The sequence below is a fragment of the Crocuta crocuta genome, unplaced genomic scaffold (assembly GCF_008692635.1).
Source record: "Crocuta crocuta isolate KB4526 unplaced genomic scaffold, BGI_CrCroc_1.0 scaffold130, whole genome shotgun sequence".
NCBI lineage: Eukaryota > Metazoa > Chordata > Mammalia > Carnivora > Hyaenidae > Crocuta > Crocuta crocuta.
In genome coordinates this window covers 1056040-1070913 of record NW_027527920.1, presented here as the reverse complement: position 1 = coordinate 1070913, position 14874 = coordinate 1056040, and the positions used below count along the sequence as shown (strand labels likewise).

The 14874-nt window shown below is 49.5% G+C and overlaps 1 protein-coding gene across 1 annotated transcript; it reads left to right on the top strand.

Moving 5' to 3' along the window:
* Positions 1-90: 90 nt before the first annotated feature.
* ISLR2 (immunoglobulin superfamily containing leucine rich repeat 2) lies at positions 91-3922 on the top strand. Its single transcript, XM_077748975.1, is given in 3 exon segments — positions 91-214; positions 1619-3113; positions 3115-3922. Coding segments are annotated over 2 exon segments (2295 nt in total). The 5' UTR covers positions 91-214; positions 1619-1626.
* The last annotated feature ends 10952 nt before the right edge of the window (positions 3923-14874 follow it).

Here is a 14874-nt window from a genome sequence, read left to right as displayed (position 1 = left end):
GGGGAGACGGGGACAGATGCGAAAGGAAAAACTGAAGCGGGACCTCAAGGCCCGGGGTGTCCCCATAATTACCTGTCCCTTTCTCTGCCCCTCGTCTTCTCCACAGCCAGCAACAGATGTGGAAAGCGCCCTTGGGCAATCGTTCTGGCGCCGAGACATCAAGTCTGGAGAAGGGGTTGCAGCCCGAGGGCAGTGCGCAGAGAGTCAGCAGCGGGTAAGCCTCGGGGGCCGCCCCACAACCTCGACCCCTGTGTGGGTAGATCCTGCCTAGGATGTTGGAGCCTCTAGCGCTGTCAGGGGTCCACGGAGGGGTGGGGAGGAGCCCTATCATCGGCAGCAAGGGCAGCGTGGGGAACCTGGGTTCCCAAAGACGGGAGGGTGGGAGGGGCTCTGCGCAATCTGCCCGGAGCCCTAGATGGGAGCCAGCGAGGAGCAGGGTGGTCAGTAGTTAAGTGGGTTTGTGTGGCTGGGGATTAAAAGGTTTTGTTGGGCAGGGAGGGGTTGCTCCGGCATCCTGGAGCTGCAGGAAAGGGACAGAATCCTGCACGGTCTCCTACTTCCTTAGCTAGTGGCAGCCCCCACGGCCTGTCTGTTGGGGACCCCAATGCCCTCTGGGAGACCCCTCACCTGCGTTCTTCGGGGATGGGAAAGGGAATCTTTAGTGACATCCACCTCAATGCTCAAGGTCCCTGTCTGGGGGAGGACCTCCTTCCTCAGATGGAAGTTGACAGCAACCTTGGTTGTCCTCTCCAGGGAGTTGCAGCCTAGAGGGGGCTGCTCTGGTGTCTGATGGGGTGGGGGGGAGTGTGAGTCCGCTGCCCTGGGTCCCACCTCCTGCCACCCACCACAAGTTCTCGGCATTGCCTATCCGCTGGGGTTTCAGTCTCCGTGGAGGGCTTTTGTGCGCAAGTGCGCACCTGTGTCCGGGTCAGTTCTCCTGAGGACTTGTGTCCTTGTGTCTGTCAGCTCGCACAATGAACAGAAAATCATGTGAGGGAAAACGCTGTACTGGTGTTAGTTTCAGCTGAAACAACAATGAGGTCTCCAGGGTATAGTGTGTCCATGTCTGGGTGTCTTTGTGGTTTTGTGCTAGGATATGTGTTTGTGAGCCCTACAAAAGTTTGTGGTTGGATGGTGGTGCCCCAGCGTGTGTTTGTATTGCTGTGTGCTGTCTGGGTGTGTGTGTGAGTGCTGTGTGTGGGAGGAAAGGACGACAGGTCAGGGACAAAACTACCTTCTCTGTGTATCCTTGTTGCAGAGTTAAATGAAGCCTTAGAAACACACACAGGAGCTAGAGCAGAGTCCAGAGCAGACAGACCGGTGAGCTACAGAGCCTCTGGAGGGGACACTGCCAGATTAAAAGAGCAGGTGGGGGTGGGGAGTGAGGTACAAGTCCGCTGGAAAAGGAAATCAGGGCCCTGAGAGAGCATGCACTGAACCCTGAGACTTCTATTGAGCCCCATTCGTGTCCAAGAGAGACTCCTGGGCACAGAGGAGATTACCAGAACCCCAGCCCAGAGTTGCACTAGATGGGTTTGGGGAGGCAGAGCTTAAAAGAGGAGGAAAGCCGGGGCTCATAAGTCACCTTCTCCCCTCTTCCCCCCGCTTCCATATGCAGGATCCGCGATGGTGCCCTTGCGGGCTCTGTGGCTGGCCTGGGCTCTGCTAGGAGTGGCCGGAGCTTGCCCAGAGCCGTGCGCCTGCGTGGACAAGTACGCACACCAGTTCGCCGACTGCGCCTACAAGGAGCTGCGCGAGGTGCCGGAAGGACTGCCGGCCAACGTGACCACGCTTAGTCTGTCTGCCAACAAGATCACCGTGCTGCGGCGTGGGGCCTTCGCCGACGTCACGCAGGTCACGTCGCTGTGGCTGGCGCACAATGAGGTGCGCACCGTGGAGCCGGGCGCGTTGGCGGTGCTTAGCCAGCTCAAGAACCTCGACCTGAGCCACAACCTCATATCCAGCTTCCCGTGGAACGACCTGCGTAACCTGAGCGCGCTGCAGCTGCTCAAAATGAACCACAACCGCTTGGGTTCGCTGCCCCGGGACGCACTCGGGGCGCTGCCCGACCTGCGCTCCCTGCGCATCAACAACAACCGCCTTCGTACGCTGGCCCCTGGCACCTTCGACGCGCTAAGCGCGCTGTCACATCTGCAACTCTATCACAACCCCTTCCACTGCGGTTGCAGCCTCCTGTGGCTGCAGGCCTGGGCCGCAAGCACCAGGGTTTCGTTACCCGAGCCCGACTCCATCGCGTGCGCCTCGCCTCCCGCGCTGCAGGGGGTGCCGGTGCACCGCCTGCCCGCCCTGTCCTGCGCACCACCCAGCGTGCGTCTGAGTGCTGAGCCGCCGCTCGAGGCGCCGGGCAGCCCCTGGCCCGCGGGCCTGGCGCTCCTGCTACACTGCTTCGCGGAAGGACACCCCACACCCCGCCTGCAATGGCAACTTCAGATCCCGGGTGGCACCGTAGTCTTAGAGCCTCCGGTCCCGAGCGGGGAGGACGACGCGGATGGGGCGGAAGACGGAGAGGAGGAAGGAGATGGGGACGGGCCAACGCAGACTGAGGCCCCAATCCCGACTCCAGCACCCGCTTGGCCCGCGCCCCCAGCCAACCCCCGCTTCCTGGCCCTCACAAACGGTTCCCTATTGGTTCCCCTCCTGAGCGCCAAGGAAGCAGGTGTCTACACCTGCCGTGCCTACAACGAGCTGGGCGCCAACTCCACGTCACTACGGGTGGCAGTGGCGGCCTCTGGGCCCCCCAAACACGCTCCTGGCCCTGGGGGAGACTCTGATGGGCAGGCCCCTACTTCTGAGCGCAAGTCCACAGCCAAAGGCCGGGGCAACAGCGTCCTCCCCTCCAAACCCGAGGGCAAAATCAAAGGCCCAGGCCTGGTCCGGGTTAGCGTCCTGGGCGAGAAGGAGGCGGGGCCAGAGGAGGAGGAGGCAGGTGAGGGGGAGGAGGCAGAAGACCAGGTCTCTACGGATCCGGTGGAGGAGCGTCGTTGTGGCCACGGGGACCCCTCGCGGTACGTTTCCAACCACGCATTCAATCAGAGCGCAGAGCTCAAGCAGCACGTCTTTGAGCTGGGCGTCATCGCGCTGGACGTNGCAGAGCCTGCTCTACCTGTGCCCAGCGGAGGGCGGCGCAGCTGTACAGTGGTCGCGCGTGGAGGAGGGCGTCAACGCCTATTGGTTCCGCGGCCTGCGGCCTGGCACCAACTACTCAGTGTGCCTGGCGCTGGCAGGCGAGGCCTGCCACGTGCAAGTGGTGTTTGCCACCAAGAAGGAGTTGCCCTCCCTACTGGTTATCGTGGCGGTGAGCGTGTTCCTCCTGGTGCTGGCCACCGTGCCCCTGCTGGGCGCCGCCTGCTGCCATCTGCTCGCCAAACACCCGGGTAAGCCCTACCGGCTTATACTGCGGCCACAGGCCCCTGACCCCATGGAGAAACGCATCGCCGCAGACTTTGACCCGCGTGCGTCCTACCTCGAGTCCGAGAAAAGCTACCCGGCAGGCGGGGAGGCGGACGTCGTGGAGCCCGAGGAGGCTCCCGGGGAGGGCCTTGATGAAGACGCGGAGCAGGGGGACCCAGGTGGGGACCTGCAGAGGGAGGAGAGCCTGGCGGCCTGCTCGCTGGTGGAGTCCCAGTCCAAGGCCAACCAAGAGGAGTTCGAGGCTGGCTCTGAGTACAGTGATCGGCTGCCCCTAGGCGCCGAGGCCGTCAACATCGCCCAGGAGATTAATGGCAACTACAGGCAGACGGCAGGNCCGCAACCTTCACTTACTCCGCCCCTTTACCATCCCCAACCTTCACTCCTGGGGACTTCTAGTGGGGAGTGGGGCGACCTCACCAGTCCCAGGCCACCCACTGCTGTCATTGTCCTTGCGGGCTCAGTTCCACTCCACGGCAAGCACAGTTACTAGCTCTTCCTGCGGACTGTGAAGTGAAATCCAGGCTCTCCATTCCCACCGCAATTGTCACCTGCGGAATCTGCTGTGCCGCCTGCCACACCGTGGGCTCTGGGACCAGAGGACGGGGAGAAGACGCTGGGAACACCCCGTGGTAACGCTGCGGCAGGGGAGTCAGCCTGGGACCCTCAGCAGATACCCCTTGAGTGGAGAGCTGTAGGGTCCTGCCTGGACTACTCTGCCCTTTCCGGGGTGCACGTCCCAGAAGTCAGGACTCGGTGGCAACTCCCTCTTTTTAGTTTCAAAGCCCCTTTCCGACTGGGAAACAAACCCGGCTGTCCCCTCACTCCCAATCCGCTTCTGAACAGCTCGAGTCCAGTCCNCAGCGACACTCCGGGTCTGGTGCTAACACCCCCTTAGGTGTGTGTGAGAGGAAGGGGTGGGGAAATCCGTTTTCTCTCTCCCTCTCTGCTAACTTAAGCGCCCCGGAACCGCCCTCCCTTTTAACGCGGAGAGTGTGGGCTTGGTCCCGAGCGAATTTCGTTGTTGGTGAGTTGGGGGTTTCGGAGATCCGAGCACTCAACAGCTCCGCTGCGGCTGCTGCACTTGGCCCAGACCTCGGTTCGACGAGGCAGGGGGCGAAGGAAGCCTCTGCAGCCTCCAGGGCCCCGGTTTCGCGGAAGCGCTTGCACAAAGCCTGCGTGTGAAGGTGCAGCGGGATCCGGATGGAGAAAAGCCCCTGAGTCTCCCCATCCCGCCCCTCCTTCGTGGAACAGTATTTGCCTGGGTGTGTAGTCCTAGACGACAGTGCTCTGTANGGGAAGGGAGCCCGGGGGGGGCTGGAGGAAAGCGCAGAAGCAAGGGGCCCCAGGATCCTTTCATTGGGATCCTTTGTGTGATTGCCTGTCGGTTTGACTGTCCTGTGATTTTGCCAGGTGTTTACACACGGCGCCTGCTCTTCCTTGCTGCCTCCCACTTCGGTATGGAGGGGGACAAACCACGTGGGATGGGGGAGGCTGGAGATGAGTGGAGGGGGCTTGCGAGGGGAGGGAGGGGTGGGTCTCTGCAGACTGAACGGGTGGAAGCTCCTGGCTTGTGCATGAGTGTGTTGTGTCGGTGCAAAATCTTCCTTGGGTTGACACTTTTACTAGGATGGGGTGTGGCTGTGAGAGAGAGGGAGAGAGGAGAGAGAGAGAGGACCAGCTCCTTTCTGTCTCAACCCCAGTCCCTCAGTTCTCCGAGAAGCCAGTGGGGGCATTCATAGGGGCAAGACTGCTGTGGCTTGCACAAAAGAAGTCACAAATACAAACTACAGAGCAGGCAAATGGTGGAGAGCAGAAAAGGGGGAAACCTGGCAAGATTGGTTGCACAGGACAAGCTGGCACCTCTTAGTGGAGTGTGTGCATTTCCAAGGGCGTGCCTGTGGGTGCGCGTGTGTTTGGGGAGGAGGTGCTCAGCCAATGATGGGTAACTGACAAGGTCTGTGAGTCTCTCGAGGGGCGGGTTGAGGCAGGTGCACATGTAGAATCAGGGTTGAGAACACACTGATGTTATAGTCCTAGAAGTGAGGCTTCTGGCATGGAAAACCGGAGAAGAAACAGAGGGATGGAGAATGGGTGCTGTGCTTCTGACCGACCTACAGTCCAGTGCTGGTGTTGGGCTGACTGTGTGTTTCAGCTGAATCCCCGCCCCAAATCCACGTCCAATCTCTTTTCCTCCCTCACCCGCTCTGTGAGTATGAAGTCTTCCTAACTGCAGTCTAGGCTGGGGACTGGGCCCAGGTCCAGACACACTGTCTCCTACCCTAGCCTGTCTCCTGGCCAAGGCTGAGGCTGTGAAACTTCCCAGGGCCAGAGCCCTGACTGCCCGCTCAGACTGGCAAACCTGTGTCTAAGAAAAATTCCTCTCTGAGAGTGAGGCCCTGCACCTCACCCCGCTGTGCCAGGGACACCGCTCAGAAACACAATCTTTCATTGTGCAAGCTTTGTTCTACTTGAAAACACTGCCTTCGAGCAGGGGGCAGGAACTGGCCCAATTTCTATAACTGGTTCAAGAATCCACCCACATTGATAGCATTTGGCAGAGACCTGCCTGGGTGGGTGAGCGAGTGCTTAGCAGTTTGGGTCTAACCCAATCCTCTGGTCACGAGTATGGAGGGAGAGGGGAAAGAAGGGATCCTTCCTGCCTTCACTGTCTAAGGATTGGGGGGTTTCCTGCAGATCTCCTCGGATCCTTAGTGCCCCAGGGGAGGTGCAGAGTTGCGGAGGGTTCTGCCCCTCCTTTGTCCTGGGCCAGGCTTCCTACTGGATGAATATATTGCAGCACGGCTGGGCCTTGTGCTCTCAGGGCAAGGCCAGGCCCAAAGTCTCGGCTCTCAGGATGGGACTAGATGGGTGCTGGAGGTGGAGGACCAGGGCGCCGTGACACTCTGCCCATCAGGATACCAGCCCCCTTAGGCTCTTACCAGCTTCTTTCTGTACTAATGGTCGGTGCACGGGCAGAATGGTTTCCAGCCTCTGGCCTTCCTTCCTGTCTCTTTTTAAATTTGATTTTCATTTCGTTCCCATCTTTATTCTCTGTTCTCTTTTTCTTTCTTCTTCTCCCTTATTTCTTCCTCAGAGGGTCTCATAAAGTCCCAGGGTTGGCAGGGACGCTGAAGACCTACCTGTTTGAGGCTTAATTCTTTTCTACAGAGCCCCCCCTCATTGAGTGGCTGGAGGACTCCACTCGTGCTTGTCTGGAAATGAGCGTGGTGTCTACATGGCATGTCTGCCCCGATCACATGAGGTTCCCCAAATGTAGGATGATGATTGGGTGACCCTCAGTGGTGCAGGAGGTGAAAAGAACCCACCTGAAGCAGAGCATAGGAGATAGAAGACAGGACAAGCAGAGGAGAGGCTGCAAGGAGGCAGCGGACCAAGCTGTTTTTAAAGAGGGACGGTGAGGAAGTACGACCACATATGGAATTTCCCCTTTTTGGTAACTGTGCCCACCGGTCAGTGAGGGGCTATGGATATTTTGAGGTGGGTCACCTGATGGGCCTGTCTGTATTCATCCAGAGGGTCTCTGTGGGCCCTTTCTCCATACCATTGGTCAAGCCTGTTGGCCTAGGCTGTTGGCCTAAAAGCGGCCTCTACAATGGGGAGCTCACTACTCACTCTCTCCCCCCAAGAAACCAACTGTTGAGTAATGTAAAGTGGGTCTCTCCCTTACTTTCACCCCTTAGGCCAGACTCTGCCACCGCTCATCTCTGTGAGAAGCCACAGAGGCATGCAGATGTAATGCCCACCTCCACCCCTCAATCCCAGGGCTGTAAAGCTTTCCATCCAATGTCCGTTCGGAATTTCTTTTCTTTTCTTTTCTTTTCTTTTCTTTTCTTCTCTTTTCTTCCCTTTTCTTTTCTTTTTTTTTGAGCATCTCTAACTACTGTGCTAGCTTAGTTCTCTCTCCTGTGTGTTTTGTCATAGAACTTACCCGGATGCAAGTGAGAATGGAGTCCAATAAGTTAAGGAGTGTGTGTGTGTGTGTGTGTGTGTGTGTGTGTAAGCATGTATTGGGGGGACCTGGAAAATGCTTAGAGAATGCAATATGACAGCAGTAGCCTTGGAACTCAGAGCAATTTATCAGGAACAGTAATTCTTTGAGCTACAGAAACCAGATGCCCAGGATGTGGCCTTGAATCGGATTGGAAACCTGTCGGCAGAAAGGTGATTTGAAAGAAGCGCCCTCCTCCCCAAGTGTGTCCTAAAGATCAGCCAGAATGGGAACCATCTAGAAGGAGATCATTAGAGAAAGTCCATTAATACAAAAGGACAAAGGGAGGCCAAGCTTCTTTCAGGAAGGAGCAGCCAGGNGGGCTCCAGTGTTTCCTGATGTTGTGTTTGGAATGCAGTCCTCTGCCCATGACATTGGAATAACAACCACAATGAAAGCTAACATTTCTAAAGATTAGTTGAGTCAGTAAATGTTTGGACAGTGACTCCCTGGTGGTGAGGCTAATCTTGATTTTCCCTCCTTGATCTCAGGGCAAAGCATTTTAGTGGGTAAAAGAAAGGGGGTGACATCTTGCTATGACTGTCTTGCCCCAGATTCCTTAGTATGTGAGCCCCAGTTATGATATACTCTACAGGGAAAGAGGGCTCTTCCGCTCAACAGGAGGGAGGCATCATCTGCAGAGAAAGAACCATGATGTGTGAGAAACTGAATCAGAGAAACTTGGGGACCTTTACCTTTCAGGGATGAGGTACATTCTCTGCCCAAAAAGAACAAGCTCAGGGACTAGGACGTAGGAAAGGACCCATGCTGAGGCCCTAAATTGTGAAGTCTGACCTCACAGATACATTTACCTTGTAAATCGCCAGCATAAAAATATTGACAAGAACGATGCTGTTGGAAAATTGGGGATGGAGCAAGCAAAGCCATTTCAGCTGTAATGTGTCAATTAATTGATTGCATTTGCAAAGCACCCACCCACACATATGTGTTCGATGAAAAGATTTTGCCTTAGGACTCAATAGAGAATAACATACTGAAAACGGGAGATCTGCTGGCATATAAAAGAGATTGAATTAGAAAATGTCTTACAGTATTAGCATTTAATTCAAAATATGGCCACTGTTCCTAATGAGACTTCGTATGGATTTTTTTTTTAAAGCCATCCAAAGACCCCATGATGGGCAGAAAATAAAACCAACTCGTTGGGTTAAATTAGTTGGAAAGACTTTGTATCATCCCTGGGTTGAATAAGTAATTTAGGTAATTTGAAGATGATATGATTTTTTAAATTGTGCTAATTGCATGTGCTTTGTCTGGACATGTGAATGTAAGTTTAATAATTAAGTTTAAGCCCACATGGAATAAGGAGGATAAATGTTTACATTTTTATCAACTGTTTACTGCTTAAACATGTCCCCTTGTGTATCGGGAGTTAATTTGGTTTTGGCAAATTAGATGTATTTTCTCTTAGCAACATTCTAGCAAACTGGTCCTTAAATTGAGTCTAAAAGCCATTCAAGGCGTCCAACCATCTGAGAGAAAAACTGCCACAATCACACACATCAGAAAGGAACTTCATAAGAATTGATCAGTGTTGAAACAGGGAACGAACCAGAGTGGAGAATTAATTATCAATGTTCTTTTAATAGAAGTGGCTTATTGTGTATTTAGACAGGCTAAACATGCTAATGGTCACCAAATAAATATTTAGTTACAATTAATTAAAATTACATTTAAATTAATATTAATAATACCAACAACTAGCATTTATTGAGATCTTAACCATATTTCAGGCACCTACTATGAATTTAGAAGCATTATTTTATTAATCCTTACAATAATCCTGTGCATAATAATATTATTGTTCCAATTTAGGCAAAAAACCCCCGCAAAGAACAGAGAGGGTTAGTAACTTGCTGAAGTCACACAGCTATTGATTTGCAGGGCTGAGGTTTGTATTTTGGTTGTCTGACTCTGCAGAGCTCTTCACCACAAAGCCAAACCTCCTTCTGATACCTCTATGAATCGATCTAAGTGAAGGACAATATATTTTATATATTGTTAAATTTGCTGCTTATTATGGAGTTTGTCTAGAGAAGGAGTTTCTCTTGCTCTCTCTTATATCTCAGAATAGCAACATTTTCCCCAATTATAAAAGTTATGCATGATTTAAAAAAAAATTATTTATTTTGGGAGAGGGAGAGCGAGATTCCCAGACAGGCTCCGTCCGCATCATCAGCGCGGAGCCCAACAAGGGGCTTGAACTCATGAACCATGAGATCATGACCTGAGCTGAAATCAGGAGTCAGATGATGCTCAACCAACTGAGCCACCCAGGCACCCCTAAAAGTTATGCATGATTAAATGTAAATGGGTATGGCCACTTTGGAGAAATATTTGACAGTATACCAAACTGAAAGATACATTATCGCTCGTGACTCAGCAATTTTGCTCTTGGTCTTACACCCAATAGAAGTGAGTGCTTATACCCATCAAAAGACAAATGACTCTTTTGGTGGATACAAGTGCAAGAATGTTGGTAGTGGCTTTATTTGTAATGCCCCAAATGGAAAAGATCCCACATATCCGCTAAGAGAATGGGGGGAAACTGTGGTATATTCATATAGTGGGATACCAGACAGCAATGAAAAAAACACAAACGGCAACTATATACAACCGCATGGAGGTCATAATATCGAGTGAAGAAACCAGGCACAAAAGAATGTGTACTGTGTGATTTCAAGGCAGGCAAAAATTCATTTTTGGTGAATGATGTCAGAGTAGTTTGGAAGGTACTGACCAGGATTGGGAGCGTTCTCAAAGAGTGTCCTGAGGTGCTGGAAATGTTCTCCACCTTGCTCTGGGTGGTGGTTTCATGGGTGGATACATACATAAAAATTATTCAAGCTATATATTTAAGATTTGTACACTTCATTGTATTTATTATACTTCACTTTTTAAAATGGAAAAATAACATAGGATGCCTGGGTGGCTTAGTCAGTTGAGCATCCGACTTCAGCTTAGGTCATGATCTCACCGTTTGTGGCTTCAAGTCCCGCATTAGGCTCTGTGCTGACAGCTCAGAGCCTAGAGCCTGGAGCCTGACTTGGATTCTGTGTGTCTCTCTCTACCTGCCCCTCTCCCACTCACACTGTCTCTGTCTCTCTCAAAGATAGATAAACATTAAAAAAATGTTTGAATGTAAAAAAAGTAATATGTACTCAGTATAGAACTGTACTGTCCAAGGGCTCCTGGGTGGCTCAGTCAGTTAAGCATCCTACTCTTAGTTTCAGCTCAGGTCACAATCTCACAGTGGTGAGATCACGTCCCACATAGGGCTCTGGGCTGACAGCATGGAGCTTGCTTGGGGTTCTTTTTCAGCCCCTACCTTGCTTGCACTCTCACTCTCTCTCAAAATAAATAAATAAACTTAAAAAAAAGGAACTGTACTGTCCAATACAGTAGCCACTAGCCATTGTGGTTATTTAAATTTAAATTGTAATTAATTGAAATTTATTTTTTTAATGTTTTATTTATTTCTGAGAGAGAGAGAGAGAGACAGTGTGAGCAGGGGAGGGTCAGAGAGAGAGGGAGACACAGAATCTGAAACAGGCTCCAGGCTCTGAGCTAGCTGTCAGCACAGAGCCTGATGTGGGGCTCGAACCCACGAACCGTGAGATCATGACCTGAGCCAAAGTCGGACACTTAACCAACTGAGACACCCAGGCGCCCCGTAATTAGTTGAAATTTAATAAGATTAAAAATATAGTTCCTCTATCACACTAGCCACATTTCAGGTACTCCGTAGTCACACATGGCTAGTGGCTACTATATATTGAGCATCAGAGATACAGAACATTTTTATCACCATAGGAAGTTCTACTGGTGGTATTATTATAGAAAAATAAAAAACACAGAAGTGGATAGAAAAAGTAATCTATTATTTAGACAAACCCCATCTAATGAAAACCATAGTTAACATTTTCTAGTCTCTTTCTATGGAAGTTTTATTGAATTACATGAGTAACATACTCTTATCCTAAGATAATTAAATACCGATAACGGAAACTTCTTGGTTTCCGCAATCCCAGAGCTCTCCCCCATGGCAGTCATTCTTACCAGGGTAGCACGTATCTTTCCAGACCACTTTTGCACGCATTTATAAACATGCTTGTATCTGTATGGAAATCGAAGCGATGTCATTAACACCGCCCCAGTTTAGGGAGCTTCCATCTGGTTCAGTTTAGTTTCCCCAAGTGAATGGGAAGGGTGTTATCTCCACTATCCGCATCCCACCAGGGACCTACGACTCTACTCCCCTTCATCTGGACCAATGGTGGCCCTGGGATATTGTAAGAACTAATGTCACCGGGGGCAAGTCAGACAGGGGACTAGGCACAGTCTCAGTGCGAGACTGACAGGTGCTAGTCCGGTTGGGTGTTCCTTGAGCTCAGTGCTGATTGTAAGTTGAGTGGTTTACTCCGTACTGACTGAATGGAGAGCTGACTTATGGTCCAGGGCCAGCCCGATGGTGATGCTTGCTTAGGGTGAAGTCTGGGAGGCATGTAGGCATGACTCAGCTCCTCCTGGAAACTCACACAAGGGTCTTTGGCTGCTTTCATGCCACAGTGGAACACATAGAACTCTTTTGAGGTTACCCAGAATCCTGCTGGTACCAACATAATCATTTTCTCTCTGAGTAACACCGCACGGACTTATGGGTCAGGCTCCCTCTGACTCAGACCAATACAACCCTCCGTGTTGACTTTTTGAGTTCAGACTTTAATTCATTAATTTTTAAACTTTATTCATTTTAATGTATGCCTTTATAGCTATTAATATCTCCCTTAAGTGCCATTTTAACAGCACGCCCCAAGTTTTGATACGTAGTGTTTGCACTGTCATTTAGTTTTAAATATTTTATCTCATGAGATTTGTTCTTTGATTCATGAATTATTTAGACACATGCTTTTAAATTTTCAAACGTATGTGTTTTTTTCCCTGCCACTTTTGGTTTTGAAACTAATTCAGTTGTACTGTCAGAGAATATGGACTGTATGATGTTGGTTATTGGTTATTTAAATCTGCTCTGAGGAATAGCATGTAGTTAATTTTTGTGAACGTTTATATGTTTGAAAAGAATGTTCCTGAATTAGGTTCATGATTATATGTTCATTAGGTCAAGTTTGCTAATTTTATTGTTTATACCTTCTATTTCTTCACCAATGTTTTTGTTCTGCTTGCTCTAATAATTTAGGAGGAAGGTGTGTTCAAATCTCCTTCCATGATTATGGATTTGTCTATTTTTCCTTGTCATCTTGTTCATTTTGCACTATATATATATTTTATTTTATTTTATTTTATTTATTTTTTTTTTAAATGTTTTATTTATTTCTAGGAGAGAGAGAGAGAGACAGCGTGAGCAGGGGAGGGTCACAGAGAGAGGGAGTCACAGAATCCGAAACAGGCTCCAGGCTCTGAGCCGGCAGTCAGCACAGAGCCCGACGCGGGGCTCGAACCCACGAACCGCGAGATCATGACCTAAGCGAAAGTCGGACGCTTAACCGACTAAGCCACCCAGGCGCCCCATTTTGCACTATATATATATTTTAAATTTTGTTAACACATATTCATTTTTGAGAGAGAGTGTGTGTGCAAGCAGAGGAAAGGCAGAGAGAAAGGGGGACAGAGGATCCAAAGCAGGGTTTGTGCTGACAGCAGAGAGTCTGTCACTGGGCTCGAACTCACGAACTTGGAGATCATGACCTGAACTGAAATCAGATGCTTAACTGACTGAGCCGCCCAGGCACCCCTTCAGGTCCATTTTTATTGAAGTATAACATACATATGGAAACGTATTTTCACAAGGAGAAAACATGTACAACAAACCCTCAGAACAACAAAAAGAAAATGATGAGCCTCCAGCAGTTCCCTTCCCTCACTCTTGTCTCCACTCACCTGCCTTCGAACATCATGGATGTTACATCCTGTTTGTGAGACCCATCCATGTTATTGCATATAGCACATTGCATCTGTGTTATTCCATATAACACATTGCATCCTTGTTTTGCATTTAGCATGTTGCATCCTGTTATTGTATATAGCATGTTGCATCCTTGTTATTGTGTATAGCACATTGCATCCCTGTTATAGCATATAGCACATTGCATCCTTGTTATAGCATATAGCACATTGCATCCTTGTTATTGCATGTAGCACATTATATCTGCGTTATAGCATATAACACATTGCATCCTTGTTGTTGCATACAGCACATTGTATCTGTGTTATAGCATATAAGACATTGCATCCTTGTTATTGCATATAGCACATTATATCTGTGTTACAGCATATAACACATTGCATCCTTGTTATTGCATATAGCACATTATATCTGTGTTACAGCATATAACACATTGCATCCTTGTTATTGCATATAGCACATTATATCTGTGTTATAGCATATAACGCGTTGCATCCCTGTTACTGCATATAGCAAATTGCATCTGTGTTGTTCTACATATTGTTCATTCTCACTTATTGTATAGTGTTCTGTTGTGTGAATATACCTATATCACTTACTCATACTACTGTTCTTAGACATTTATGCCATTTCTAGTTTGGGGCTATTAGAAATAATGCTGTGGTAAACACTTCTGTATTTGTCTTTTGTGGAATTTACACATTTTGGAGGGAACGGAACAAGGCAGTACCGTATACATACGGTAGCTTTGGCAGCTACTGCCTAACGGTCTTGCAATATGTACCAACTGACTCTCGTGCTAGCAGTGAGAGTCCTCATCGACAGCGTTGTCTGCTTCAGGTTCTAGGCATTCTGTTGGGTGTGGGACAGCATTTTACACTGCGGTTACAATTGACACTTTGCCGGTGATTAATAAATTGAACACTGTTGTTTACTGTCCACCTGGATCACCTCGTACGTAGTATCTTTTACTCATTCATCTATTTGGAATAAGAATCCTTTTCTTATTGATTCGTAGGCATTCTTTATGTTTTCTGGAGTATGAGTCCTTTGTATTTAAAGTCTTTTTCCTCACCATAGCTGTCTTCTCTTTTCTTCTCTTTTAATGGTTTGTTTGTTTGTTTGTTTGTTTTTTAATAAAAAGCTGTTCTCGGGGATCCTGGGTGACTCAATCGGTTGAGCTTCCGACTCTTGATTTTGGCTCAGTTCATGATCCCAGGGTCGTGGGATTAATTCCCATGTGAGATTCTGCACTGAGTGTGGAGCCTGCTTGGAATCCTCTCTCTCTCCCTCTCTCCCTGCCCCTCCCCCACTCCTCCCAATCTTTAGCTTGTCTTTTCATTTCTCAACAGGTCTTTCACAGAGCAGAAGGTTTTCATTTTGATGAAATCCAGTTTTCAACTTTTCCTTATATGAATCAGGCTTTTAGGTCAAGTCAAAGAACTCTTTGCTTAGCCCTGGATCCTGAAGGCGTTCTCCTGTTTTTTTT